Here is a 14,832-nt window from a genome sequence, read left to right as displayed (position 1 = left end):
CACCCGGTGAAAAATATGGAAGCCCGTTTCCACCACTAAAAAAAAAAAAAAGGATCCATAACTCAAAATTTCGAGTTATTTTCTCGAAATTTCGAGTTACTTTCTCGAAATTTCGACATATTAACTCGAAATTTAGATTTATTAACTCAAAATTTTGAGAAAAGTAACTCGAAATTTCGAGTTAGCGCTGCTAATCAGTAATCTACGTGAATGACGTCATTTCCTCGTTACCCGGAAGCTGAAGCCCTCAGCTACAAATGCTACAGCTAAGCTACCGGTATTACATCCAGTCGTGAATGCACAGATTGCTGAGTGTTTTCAGCCTGGCTTCACAAATGATGAAATCCCTGTGTTATTAGCTGAATCACATGGTGTTACTATCAGCAAACGTACTCGCGAAAGCGCCAATTTGTTGGGATCCGTTTTTGAGTGCGCATTCTTCTGCGCCATATGCTTCCGGGTAACAAGAAAGCGACCTCATTCACGTATATTTTTGATTGGCAGAGCTAACTCGAAATTTTGAGAAAAGTAACTCGAAATTTTGAGTCATATTTCTCGAAATTTTGAGTCATATTTCTCGAAATTTCGAGTTACTTTTCTCGAAATTTCGAGTTATGGATACTAGCTGTTTTGTTTTTATTTAGTGGCGGAAACGGGCTTCCATAGAAAAATAACACATGATCTAAAGTTAAATGCATTAAATTTAGTGCAATTTGCAATGAATTGCTTTATCAGACCTTTCTGATTTTCCACTCTAAAACTGAAACTCCTACAAAGACCTGCACAACAAGCCCAGTCATGAAAATACCTGCACCCTGTGCATTTTAATACCAAAAGAGAGTATTTCATTGGTGCAGTAAATTTGTAAATTTGATCCTTTAAGCTGAGTCAGATAGATAACCAAAGAGCTCAAACAGTTTGAAGGGCCAGGTGGAGTTGATTCTGGTATTTCCTGAGCTTTTTCTAAATGCTAGCACTATAAATTGTGCCAAAACTGCTGCGCTTCTTTTCTAAAGCCACATATGAACAATGTGGCAGGGTAAAGGTGGTCGAGCTGAGACACTCATTGCTGTCGCTGTGTTTTCTCCAGTGTCTCCCATTCTGTTCCTACACCTCCCTCTGCGGACGGACGTCCCACTCAGGGACAGGCAGCCACTGTTTGTGCAAACTCAAGCGTGTCCTGTGCTGTGTTATGCTGCATGTATGTGTGTGCGGATTTGTGTGGATGTGCCTGCTTGCCGACCCCTGCATGCCTATCTCAGGCCTCTGCGCAACGTCCAGGAAATCACAGGAAAAACAGAATTGAACATTATGTAAACAGGCCATGACAAACTTGTGGAGGAGCCATCCAACTCTGTATTTACATTATCAATTATGTTCTCTGTGGATAAGCTGCTTTCAGCGAGGAGAAGTGATTCAGTATTGTCTCTGTGGGCTGCAGCAAATGGTCTATGTCATTGCTTACTGTGTTCCAGCACCAACCACAGCCAGATGTGTATAGTTTATCTAGTAAATGCTGCATTTTCACAAAATTCCCACATGGCATAGGGCATTCATTTGTGTGAATGTTGAGTTTGCGAGCGTAAAATTGGAAGATTGAAGCACTGCAGAAGGTTAAACAGTTGATTAGTTAATTGATAGTAAATTTGTGTGACAGTATTTTGATAACTGATACACACTGGAGTCATTTTTCAAATTAAAATGCCAAGGTTTTGATGAGAAATATGAGAACTGAGTACTGTACGAAAGTCTTGAGCCACCCCCATTTTTTTTTTTTTTAAGTGGTCCTGAGTAATAGTTCTCAAGACTTTCTGAAGGTCTTTTTAAGTTTTTGGACATAACCTGGGAATAATTCAAGAATAAAAAGACATCTGATTCAACAGATAAGCAAGTGTTGTGTCTACACATATCAGACAGGAAATCAGTTTTTAAATGTTTCTTTGGGCACTTATTAGCAGCCTGTTACAAAAACATATCATTTGTTCCCATTAACACAGTTTAACAGGCATAAAATTGCTTTTGTTGTGTGTTGCTTTGTCTTTTCCCAACAAGGTGATTCCCAAAGAGCCATTAGCTGAAAACATATCTCAGCATGGTGTGCAATGAGCTCTTAAAAAATTTGAGGAACATGAACAAGTTGAGGATAAAAAGTGACATACCTGAAAAACTATGTACAGCTTAAGAACGGTATCTAAAAGTCATGTCATTGAGAAGTAAAAAAAAATCCAGCAAAGACCTGACACGGGACCCGAGAGACGTGTCTGGACCTTTAGTTGATCCATCTACTGTTTCTAAGCCTTATTAGAAATAGTCTCAGTGGAAGGATGGCTGCCAAAGAGCCATTATTAAGAACTGGAAACAGGGGTAAAAGGCAAAACTGATGACTGTCACCAGTATGTATGGAGGACGTCAGCAGAGAGGTACGACAGTGCTTGTTTACAGTCATCTGTAAAACAAATTGAAGGTTCTGTCATTGTTTAGAACTGCATTTCATTCCAATGGTGTTTGGGATCTTGTCAAAATGTTAAAAGTGATGCGACTATAAACACAGAAAATTATAGTCTAATCTACCATGTAATAAATAATAATAATAAATGAAAACATTCTGGATTTTTTTTTTTTATTATGGCTTAATTTTAAACGTGACAATGATTGTAAACACGCTGCCTCTGTAAACGCAAACCTGACAGAAAAACACAAAGTAGAACACTAATCAATCACATAACTGAGGCAGTTTAGGATCATTCTGATAGAGAACAGAAAAAAGGCAGCTAATATCTAAAAAAGAGCTTTGAATGTCCTTAAAGGAGCCCGGAGAGCTACTTCAAGAAATGACAAGAAAGCTGCCTAATGTCTGGACATGTTTCAATAAATAGCTGCACCTATTTTCCATTTCCTAGCCAAATATAAAGAAAATTCTTCCTTTAAACAGGAGCTCTTGCTCTTAATCTCCCTCCACACCACAGCTGGGATATTTCTGTGAGGCCGAACAAAGTCAGTGCTCTAGAAACCAGTCTGGCTGGAGCAAAGACATTCAGCTATATCATTATGGAGGAATAGAAACGAAAATAGCTCCCACGGAAGTAATCCAACACACCGATCATGAGGAGCAAAGGGAGTAAAGATCACAATCTAAACTATGGCAAACATTTAGATCTGCTGGCCTCGAGGATTCAAGCCACTTCTCTTCAAACAGCCAAACCCAGTGTTTTTTTAGAAGATCAAGTTACTAGACAGGGCTAACCAAAATAACATATTTCACATCTACTAACATTGACCTTGGATGGAAAATTGCTTTAGGAGCTACCAACAGATGTTCACATGGTCTCTAAATGATGGTGAAGGTCATCTGACTGAGACACAATCTACCGTTCTACCGTTGCAGATCAGTTAGTCAGATTTGTTTACTTGTGTTTACAGAATGTTATAAAGTAAGGTGTTATTCTGTGTTATTCTTGTGATTTGACTTAAATATGAAGCAATAAAATGAAGCTTATCTTGTCTTTATCTTTCACAAAAGAGAAAGTTCTGTTTAGTTGAGTTCTTCAGTTGGGGAATTCCAAAAAAGTAATTTCTTATCATAATCTTTATTATTATCTATTGCATGCAACTATATAGTTTTTCAGATGCCTTAGATGCTCTTCATTCTGATCAGAGTGAATCAGAGAGAAGAGTGCAGTCTTCGCTTGCTTTCCTTTTTTGTGCAAAGTGCCCTATTCGCTGGGTTTGCCCTATTCGCTATTGAACAGCACAGCAATATTTCATCTTCTTGTTAGGGCAAAATATTACATATCTTAAATTTGGAATTAACCTTTAGGAATGTCTTGTTGATTTTAATTATGTGACTTCATAATTTGATAAGTTGTCAGAACCAGCACAACAATAACCTCCGATTACATCACCTCTAGTGTACTACCTTATAAACAGCTCTACACTCTGCACTGGTGACTGCAGACGGATTCAGATTGACTGTTTGCAACATATCAGCAAACAGTCTGTGTTCATAAAGTAGATAGTCTGTCAGTCAGGTAATTGCAAACCTTTGAGTCTCAGAGTGACTTCAGTCAGTCTCGCTCAACCTCAGGACAACCAACTGATCACCACAAAAATTCAATTAAAATTTTTTCGTATTCATAAGAAGCGTGACATTCTACTTTAACTTTAGTCTGATTGAGCCATAAAGGCGATTGGAGATCAGAGATCAGAGATTTGAGTTTACAATATTATAAGCTAAAAATTCAAAAGTTCATTTACCGAATTATATATTAACCAGCAATAATATTTAGATACGAAAAAGGCCACATCACGAGAAATTACTTAAAGGAAAAGTTCAATAGAAAAAAAGTTAGTTTTTTGTGATTACAGGCATTGCTAAATGCTGAAGCTACGTGACTGGAAGCCTAAGCAGTCTCTAACTATTAGGCTCACCACAGACATAGACATATAGCATCAGTGACTTGTGTTGAGTGAGTGGAGAAAATGTGAAGAAGCTGAGTGACAAACACATATGCAAGCACAGGGCTCCTACATATGCACACAAATGGATACACTGACTCCCTGATTCGTGCACACACAGAGGCAGGCATACGCTCATAATCTAGCACACAGGGCTGATAAAAGCCTGCCAAGGCTCCTGTGAGACAAATAGAACAGCTAATACGATTCCCACTGGGATCACACACTGCAACAGAAGCAGCACACATCAGGGCTTTAATCACCTTGTTGTACAGTTAGTCAGAAAACGGGGTAAAGACAACATGCTTCTAAGCTGGCCTCCACTGCTCTCTCAAATTTATGGCCCTTTAAGTAACTTTAGTATTTGCTCAGCGGCGTATGAAGGAGGCAGGGAGAGCAGCACAAAGAAGTATCCTTGGCAGACACTGTATTTGTCTTTACTTAATATTTTTTGGTAGTAGGTCTGGGTTTTGACACATTCTTGGTTTTTCCATGCTATAGTAGGATTTACAGCGACTGCTCCAGTGGTCATGAACTCTCGATCATTGAATCATTATTGTCTAAAGCAGAACTGATCAGACCTGAACAACGTCAACTGCGGTCAGAGAGATTTTCAGGTGTAAAGGCCAGCTTCTAAGTGATATATCTGTAGCCTCTGAAGAAACCTTGATAATATCATTGGCATTTGCTGGTAACTAGATTGAGTAATGACTATTTATTAAGAAGACTGGCAGTTTCCTTAAAGAGCAGCCACCTCTGTGGCTGTAAAATGAAGCCAACATGGAAGTGGCAAAAACCGCACTTGAGTGGTCACTTGAGACTGGCTCCAAAAGCATGTCAATTCTTATCGACTCTATTGATAAAAATGCCCACCGTAAGAACTTTAACGAACAGGAACAAAAAAGTTTTGGCCTCCATAGTTTCCCCCTTTAACACAACTGTACAGATAGTGACTTTTTTATTTATTCATTCATTCATTTACACCCATTTAGATTTTGTTAAGGACCAACGTTAGGTTTTCTTCAGATATGCTGACCACAGATGGGTGTACAATAGCTACCGTGACATCACTCACTGGTTTCTGAATTCTCGTTTTCAAGCCTTTATGACATTTGACAAGGTGGGGTGGGGGCAGCCTGAGAAACTGCTTGATAACTGGCCAATGACTTTTGATTGACTGTGGCTAATCTCTCGTTTTAAAATATGGCATGACCAAGATTTGCAAAATAGATTTCCCAGCGCCAGCTGAACACATGAACAGGAGTACCACAAACTTTGCAGATCACCTTAGAGACCAACATCCTGGTCTTTATGAAGAATTTTGTGTGGTCAGTAAAACCCCTATTTCAGCAACACCTAAGTATTAAACAGCAAGAATGTTACTGTTTCACTTCTAGCAGTTACTCCTCATTAGCCAACTGTTGAGCTGTCATTAAAACAGCGGTTAACAAGCTCCTTCTAATAATACAATCATAATAGTTATGTGGGAACTAGGTAGCAAATGGAATTTAACAGGCACAGTTATTAGAGTGTAAAAAGAGTTTTGCTTCCCTTAAAGACCCAAATTGAAGACATCTACCAGCACCTAGGCAGAAAATGGTGGCAGCCTGCTTAACCATCAATGAAATATGGTGCCAGGTCTCCAGAAGCACTCGAAATGAACAGGGCTGTTACTGAATACATTTACATGAGCTAAAAAAATAAAGAAGAAGGAAACAAAAAGGCAGTGTGGTGGCACAGTGGTTTACACTGTTATCTCACAGCAAGAAGGTCCTGATTTCAGTTCCATCATCAGACCGGTGTCTTTCTGTGTAGAATTTGCATTTTCTCCCTGTGTTTGCGTGGGTTCCCTCTGGGTACTCCGGCTTCCTCCCACCATCCAAAGACATGCAGCTTGTGGGGATAGGTTAATTGATTAATCTAAATTGCCCATAGGTGTGAATGTGAGCGCGAATGGTTGTCTGTCTCTGTGTGTTAGGGTGTACCCCGCCTCTCACCCTGTGACAGCTGGGATATGCTCCAGCACCCCCCGCGACCCTGAAAAGGAGAAGCGGATGGATGGAAGAAATAAAGAGTATTTTCCTGGGTATTGATATCGAGTTTGAAATTCTAGCATGGTGACGACCTTACCCCCTAATTAGCAGGTAAAATTAGCTTTGAATTGAGTTTTACAGTTTATGAATGTAGCTTGTAAACCACACTCTAATCCAAATATGAGCATTAATCAACTTTTTCTTGATTATTAAAATAGCAGCTAGCAAGTTGTGATGTGGGAGCGAGGAAGCAAATGTTAGTTCTGCCTAAAAACCAACAAATTCCTACAATAAGCTCCAACAAACAAACATGGCAGTCCTGACGTCCCTGCAGCTACATCTTCTATATTCTGTTAATGTTTCCAATACGCAGCAGCTCAATGCCCGTGTTGTTGTTCTTGAGCACACGGATAACATGAGGAAAGAGGTCCTTGGCAACAGCGAAGATAGAAGTGCTGGGGATCTAAAATATTGCACCCTCTGAAGCTTTGATGACTGATACTGGTGAGTGCACTAAAGCTGAACCTTTTGCTTTTTAAAAATCTTCCATATCAGTGGAGATAAGAATGAGAAAAGCCAGTAGAAAGAGACAGAAAGACCAAGAGATTGGCATGACTCCTCACAGCATGAGATAGTAGATACACCATGTTTTATCAGGGTCATTTTGGTCACATCTCTTTAGATTAACATCCAGCTCTCTGTGGATCTGAATGTGATATCATTTAAGGCATTTAGCACTCTGAATGTCTTGATCCGATGTGTTGTGCACTCACAAGGTTGTTCAGTGAGTTAATGCACAGGCGTATATGGACAGGCTATGTGTGCAATGAAATATTCATGCAGAAGTACTCAGAACTCAGAGGAGGGTAGAGCACAAACAGCACCTCGGCAGACGAGAAAAGCCCCCAAGGAATAACAGCAAGGAAGAAAAGAGCTGGAGTGAATATAATGGGGGGGGTAAAGAATATACAGAATTATATTTATAGCAATACTAAAAGATAAAATGCTCTGACATCCAGTATTTGTTCACAGTGACAATGCAGATCAATATAAACTTCTCAATCCTTTGATCATGCTAATCACAACCTGTCCATCTACAGCGAAGAAGCGCATTAATCTAAAATCCACCCGCTATTTTACAGCCACGCTTCCTCCAATGTTTCCCTGCCAGCACTTTGACTGACATGTTCTTGTAGTGGTTTGGAGGGAGCTACTGCCCTATCCTGATCACTTCCCTCTTGACACCACAAACATCCCTCCTGTCTTTCAACTGAAAGGATGATGATGGTGGCAAAGGTCCACAGAGGAGGATACTACAGATTTGGCTTTAGCCCAAAACAGATGCCCTCATTTTTCTCTCTGGCAAACTGGAGAACAACCAGGCTTTCAAGGAGCTCAGCGTGTGAGAACATGCACCAATTAAGAAGATCAATTTCAGCTGACACTTCTGTAAATCACAAACATTTTATTATAGTTGTTTTTTTTTAATTAAGATATTAAAAACAACATGAAGACAAATAATGCACTACTGCAATTATATTTGTTTATTATCGCTGAACTCTTAACTCTGGAAACTGATTGCAACAAGGACAATACTGGGCTCCACGCGAAAGAAGAAAAAATAAACCATTTACTGTGTGATATGAGATGGATATTTAAAAAGGGATTTTTTTGGCTGAAATGCCAGCATTTAATGTAACAAGTTGCCTTTTTCACTGTTTGCAGATGTGGGTGAAAGACAATGACGCACTAAGGATGAAAGCCTGTTTATTTCCCCTTTAATGGTGCCACATTGAAAAGGGAAACGCATTTGTGGATTGAGCAACAGTGTTGAGTATGTGAGCTGTGTTCGTGAAAACCTTGTCAAATGTTCTCCGTCTTCTCTGGTGCCTTTTGTTGGACTGGATGACTGAAATCTGAAGAATCGAGACATATTGGCAATTTAACTATTTATTCATTTAACAAACAGATGCCTCAATAGCTCTGGAAGAACCATACAAAGCTTGGAGGATAGAGTTTGGTCCCAGACTGTGGAGATAGTGGGTTTGCCAAAACTGCAGAATCGAATTTTGATGTCGTTTAACATTGACGTTGCTTCCAATGATAACAAGCCTTGTTTTTCCAGTGACATCACCATCACAATGCTGCCACCAAAAGCTATGCAGTAATCAACATGTTGATCCAACTGCAGTAGGCAGAATCTGGACTGATCACTGAACATATTTCTCCAAATGTTCAGGTTCCAATGCGCATGTTGCTGACACCAGCGCAAATGGGCCCGACGGTCAAGGGCAGCTGCAGCAGGCCTCTTGACAACCCTTTGAGACCACAGATTGGCTGCGTGCACTCTGTTCTGTATTGTCTGGGTAGAGAGCTGTCGGCCATATTGTCCTGGAAACCTTGTCTGCAAATCTGTAGAAGACTGCCTACAGTTCTGACAGGGTGAGGAAACAGTCTTCTTGTAGCGTCATCTTCTTGGGACGCCAACTTCGCAGCCTGTATCTGGCAGAGGTGGAAAGAGTACTAAAATATTTTACTCAAGTAAAAGTACTATTACTTTGCTGAAATTTTACTCAAGTACAAGTAAAATTACCTGTCTAAAAATTTACTCAAGTAAAAGTAAAAAGTAGCTCATTTAAAATTTACTCAGAGTAAAAGTTACATAGTTACTTTTTTGTCAGCAGGAGGACAGCCTCTTCTGAGTAGTGCAAAAAAGACAATGGGATAAATCTCAAAGTAGTTGTTTTTAATTAAAAGAAAAACTTTACAAATTAAAGCGCAGTGGCAGTTAAACTGCAAGTCTATACATCAACATGGATAATGGTCACCAAACCAACCAACCAGACTGTCAAAACCATATAATTCTTTTACATGTGAATGTGTTTTAAACTGTCAAATAAGAGAACAAGTACTGAATTGAGCTGTACGGCAGCTGCTATAAAAATGTGTTTTAATTTTTTAAACTTGGCCCTGCTCTGTTAATTTTGAGGAGCAATTCAATTCAATTCAATAAAACTTTATTGATCCTGAAGGTTGACCCCGAAGGAAATTGGGTTAAGGTTGCCGACCTTTGCCAGCGTCATCTTACCCTCCGACCATACATACATTACACAAACATCACATGGGGAAGACAGGTCAGAGAGGTATAACGATGGAAAATGCACCACGTGAGGAAAGATAAGGAGAAAAAAAATAAGTCCCCCTAGACTGAGCTCCAACAGGGAGATCAGTTTGAGAACAGAAAAAAACACCTCTGCACATAGCACATGTTATTCTTTTGCCTGCAGTGTGAACATATGTGGGTTAAGTAAGAAAGTAGCCGCTTCTGTCTTCTGTCTAATTTAACTAATTTTTTTTTTTAAATAAATTATTATTATTAACAAACAGGAAAAGTGAACACATTTTCTTTTGGCAATTTACCAATCAAGTAAAAATATTTTAAGTTGCGTGGACAACAACGTGCCCAATAACAGCTTATGTCTTAACTTAATGTGATTAACTTGAGCACAGCCTTTTTTGCTAAAATAAATGTACAAGTTTCATTTAACTTACCTCTACATGCTTGCGCAGGTTTGATGTGGAATTTTTAAAAGCTGCTAACTTGGTCTCTCTGGGCAAACACAGCTTACACTGCATAATAAAGCTGTTGCCTTTCTTGCACTTGAAGCCGAAATGGTCCCTTAAATACGGCCAGGGGTTCACATCCGTTTCTTCGAGTTCAGGGTCAGCAGAATTCGATGGGGTTTCTTTTTTCGCTGGATCCGTACCACCGATGTCAGACTCCATTTTTATCGTGACCCAACGCTAATTTGTTCTACTACCCATCATTCCCTGCAGTATTTCCGAAGCGCAATGTTGTTGTTTTTTTGGTTTGTTCTTTTAATTTACTCAGTAATGGGTGTGATTGAAAATGTAGCGAAGTACAATACTTTTTAAAAAATATACTTAAGTAAAAGTAAAATTACCGACTTGGAAAATGACTTTAAAAAGTACAAATACACAAAAAAACTACTCAATTACAGTAACGCAAGTAAATGTAATTCGTTACTTTCCACCTTTGGTATCTGGCATGTTATAGTCCCCTGTTATATGGAATTTGGCCTTCAGTTTGGAGATGATATAAGGGCTCACTAAAAATAATGCTGTAACTTGCTTTTGTGGAACATCAGCCGAAAGTTGACCTATCCAGATCAGTCCAACATGGTGTGTTTGGAGCAGACACCAACTGATGCTATAGCAGGGTCCATGCTCACCAGTGCTGCTATTAAGGCACCAAACCTGACTGCAGTTGAGGTATCAGAAGCTCAAAACAAGAGTTAATAGAAGAATAAGCTGTTTGGCACTGACATTGCTTTTTCATTGGGTTTTCATAGATGTAACCCACAAACTCAATTCTGCAGCTCAACCCACAAACACATTTTTCTTACAGATGTGGCACCATTTAAAGGACAATAAAGAGGCTTTTATTTAATTGGCAAACTGACTGAAAATATAACATTCAGAATTTTGAACATATTAATTTAATTTTAAAAAGTGTCTTGCAATTTTCTTGAACATGGTATTGTTTAAGTTCTGAATTTATTTACTTGAAGTTCATAATAATAAATCCTTTACAGGATTCAGAGTACATAACACCACTGTGGTTAATGAGTTATTTTCATAAGGGGGAAAAAATCAAAAAAACAAAACAACATAAAACAAAAAAACTTTATGCTTCGCAAATCAGTCACTGCATAACAGAAGAAAGTTTTTTGGTTTATTTCTATAACATCGGATCAGACTGGGGCTGGGGTGCATCTTCATCACTTTCTAACATGTAGAAGACAGAAACATTGTTTTGAGGAACACTTGGATGCATTTCATTTCAAAGCCACTCATCTCATAGACTAACACTTTGAGTATTAACATTATGTTACAGGTTGAAAACCAACCTGTTGGGTGAACTACATGCTAATTCTAATAAAGCAACAGAGTGTGGATTTCTGATTTTTCGTGTGTACTGAAATCAAGGTATGGGCAATATTCTGTCTCTACTACTACTATGTGCTGCAAGCAGTACTGACAGCTTTGTCAACTGTGAAATGTGCTTGAGTGTACAAACTGACTCATTGTTAACATGCACTTTGCTTAATTCGCCGTGGAGAAAACATCATGCTCAAACTGTGGAACAAGTATTTTATTCCCCTGAATGAAGAAATACAGCCTGTACAGTAACATGACCATAAATAATACTGCTCCTTCTTTTATTTATCCTTTGCACACAAGAGTCATACATTTCAGTTGGCTGTTTTGCCATCCTTACCTATGGAACTTTTTATGCTGTGTTATGGAATATATATTTAAATGATAGTTAAAGCTAATGAATCAGACGGCACGTTTTTTCTCTATATTCAGTCTAATGATGTTGGCCAGTGTCAAATACTGGATCAGGGCAGCCCTTGACACCTTAAACCATTCTTTACAACTTTGTTAATGCATTTTTGGCTTTGGAGAGAAGGGGAATATTTTAAACTATTTATTTTGAGCCAGTGACTCCTTCCAGAAGTAGACCCCAACCAGTTTATTAGTGATCTGATATTATTGGGTATTGGCTAACTATTTGTTTATCTAATGTAAACACAATAACCTGCTGTAATCTGTTTACTTTTCATATGTTGGAATATTTCATTTTTATCTTCCTCCAAACACCCCCATCTGATCACAGCAGATGGCTCCCCCTCCCTGAGGTGGTTCTGCCGCATGGTTCTTCAAGTTTAAAAGGGAGTTTTTCCTTCCCACTGTCACTGTGATTGGAGTAGCTTGATTGTAAGGGTTTTCTCTGTATTATTGTAGAGTATCTACCTTACAATATAAAGCACCTTGAGGTTGTGATTTGGTGCTATTTAAATGAAACAGAATTGAATTGAATTGACCAATTATTGGTACTGGTATCAGTCTTAAAAGTCCTTTATTGGTTGGGCTCTAGATCCATGCATACCACTCTAACATGTGTAGAAACTGCAGACAAAGAGACATAACAAAGAGATTCTTTAAATTGCAAGTTACTACAAGGTTAATTCAAGGTTTGGCAGATAAAGAAGAATCGTAGGTACACTACATTATACATTATTATTTACTTATTATACGTCATGACTGTGGGGATTACCTCAGCGACTTTGCTAGCACTCTGATTTTGAACTGGAACCAATCTGATGTGTAACTTTTTTTTAAATCATTTTGTTAGAAGAGTGCATCGTGGGTAAGTTTAGTGACCTTTCAGTGGCATCCTTAATGCAGTGGGGCTGGGTGGGCGGGAGCAGTAATGGTAATAATGTAATAAGGTTGCAGAAAGGCTGGCTGCCAACCACATATTTCACAACATATTTATGGTAACAGTACAAGGTAACATTATTCTTTGATGTGTACTATTCTTCTGCAACTCGATAAATGACTTACTGGTAAATTATGTCAAAGTTGTTTAACTGTGTGGAATCAATTTATAACATTTAACGCTCTTGTTCATGCAGGCAGACGCCCTAAAGGGGCCCGGGGACCCCGTAGATGAATTGGAAAATAGAGGAAATAAAATTATCTTTGCACTTTTCCCACACTGTTTTCTTCCTGATAATCCGTTATATGTTGAGTCTCACAAACACACACTACCTCGTGTGTGCGCTTTATATTAGTGACGTGAAAGTCTTGACTGCTCCTACTTACAGCGAAACGGTCCTGTTGGGTAAGAAGCTGGGCTGTAAGGTGTCCATCAGATCCACGTCGTCGCACACAACTTTGATTCGGACCTGCTGCCTGCTCAACTCCTTGGACCTCTCAACGGAGCAGTGACAGCTGTCAATGATCAGATCCGGGCAGTTTCTATTGCTCAGGCTCGACTTGCACAGCAGGACTATTACGCACAATAAAGTCAGCGCCCTCATTGTGGACTGAGATAACTTAAAATATAAGAAGAAGAAAGAAAAAAAAAGGAAAGAAACCCGCTATTTTCAAGTGATGTCGTCCCAGCTTCTGTGACAAACAGGGACCATTTCACATTGACTCCCGTTACAATAAAGTTTCCTCCGTTCCTGAGCCGAAATCCAGATCCCAAACCCCGCTCGTCACCTGCTGTGCTGTAATGAGCTGAATACTTTCGATGTTTTGTTGCTTTTAAACCAGGAATAAAGTTAAACATCGCGGGTTTTAAATGCTGACATTTCTGAACAACAGTCTTACAAACCGGCTTCTGTCATGTGCTCTGGAGAAAACTTCCAAAAGTGCGTTTTCAAAGTCAAACTTTTCGGCTGGCAGCGTGGAGAAATCAAGAAATATTCCCTTCATGGTCCATTTAAAGTGCTTCTGTTTGAACCGCTGCATGCCGTGTTGTCATTCTTTGTCATCACGCAGTTTATGAGCCCTTGGACTTGTTGCGCATGTAGTGTCCCGAAAGTCCCTCCCCGTCCAGTCCTTACAGGCTTCGGTGTGGGCTCATAAACGTCTCATTGCTACAAGAGGCCGTTAGATAACGTCCTGAAAAAGACTTCTCTTTCTTTCGGATTGCGCTTACTGAAAGCAACAGGGGGAAGAAGCCCATCCTCTCATCCAAATAATAATCAATGAGTGGGATCACAGATGGGCTAAATTAAACTATTTTCTCGCCTTTGCCACCTCAGAGAGTCTCCGGAGGTCCTCTAGACCCATGATTTCTCAAACACAAACATTTACACTGCCTGATGAAAAGTGCTGCTGTTTGTTTTAGTCTCTTCAGTCACTCAGGGACGAAGGAACCGGTTTGTATCCAATTCCCGTGACCCGTACACAAACTGAAAATGAGCCACAGCGCTGGTGAACAGGCGAAACACACATTTTCGGGGGGGAAATGTCTTGAATTGTGATCTTGGGAAACATGATGTTCTACTATTTTACATGCCCCCTAAAGGAAAGTAGAATCTTGTTTTTTTAACTCATTAGTTTCCATATTGCTCGGCTTTGATTTGCTACAGTGAGAGGCTGCTGCAGATGTTGGCATTTTACGAGCAGAGGACACACTTGTAAACCTGGCGTTCATTTCACTGATGGCAATAAATTAAGAATATGAGCTGGAAGGTTGATACAGTAACGCATTGTTGGCCTCATGAAGATGATTAATGAGTAAATACAGAAAAGACTACTTTAAATGTCTTTATGTTTTAGGATTTAGAGGTACTTAAAAGAGAGTGTGAACTGGGGCATTTCTTTGAAATTAGATTAACTTTGATGAGCTTGGATGAATTCTAGTTTGTTTGTTGTTTTATTCCATCCAAGATGTCATCTGATTCCTCTTGAGACAGAAAGCAAACAATGTGGACCAATATCTGTCCTATAATGTGCA

The 14,832-nt window shown here is 39.3% G+C and overlaps 1 protein-coding gene across 1 annotated transcript in view; it reads right to left on the bottom strand.

The window, feature by feature from the left end:
* Positions 1–13,941, bottom strand: part of adgra1b (adhesion G protein-coupled receptor A1b) — a 173,380-nt gene extending 159,439 nt beyond the window's left edge. The window contains exon 1 of the mRNA XM_084948189.1: positions 13,185–13,941. Coding sequence (XP_084804315.1) covers positions 13,185–13,402 — 218 coding nt within the window. The 5' untranslated portion in view covers positions 13,403–13,941. The remainder of the gene's footprint in view (positions 1–13,184) is intronic.
* Between the last annotated feature and the right edge of the window lie 891 nt (positions 13,942–14,832).

This window comes from Perissodus microlepis, chromosome 13 (assembly GCF_051167445.1).
Source record: "Perissodus microlepis isolate ML-2025 ecotype Zambia chromosome 13, ASM5116744v1, whole genome shotgun sequence".
Lineage (NCBI taxonomy): Eukaryota > Metazoa > Chordata > Actinopteri > Cichliformes > Cichlidae > Perissodus > Perissodus microlepis.
Note: the sequence above shows the minus strand (reverse complement) of the source record. Positions and strands in the feature narration are given on the sequence as shown.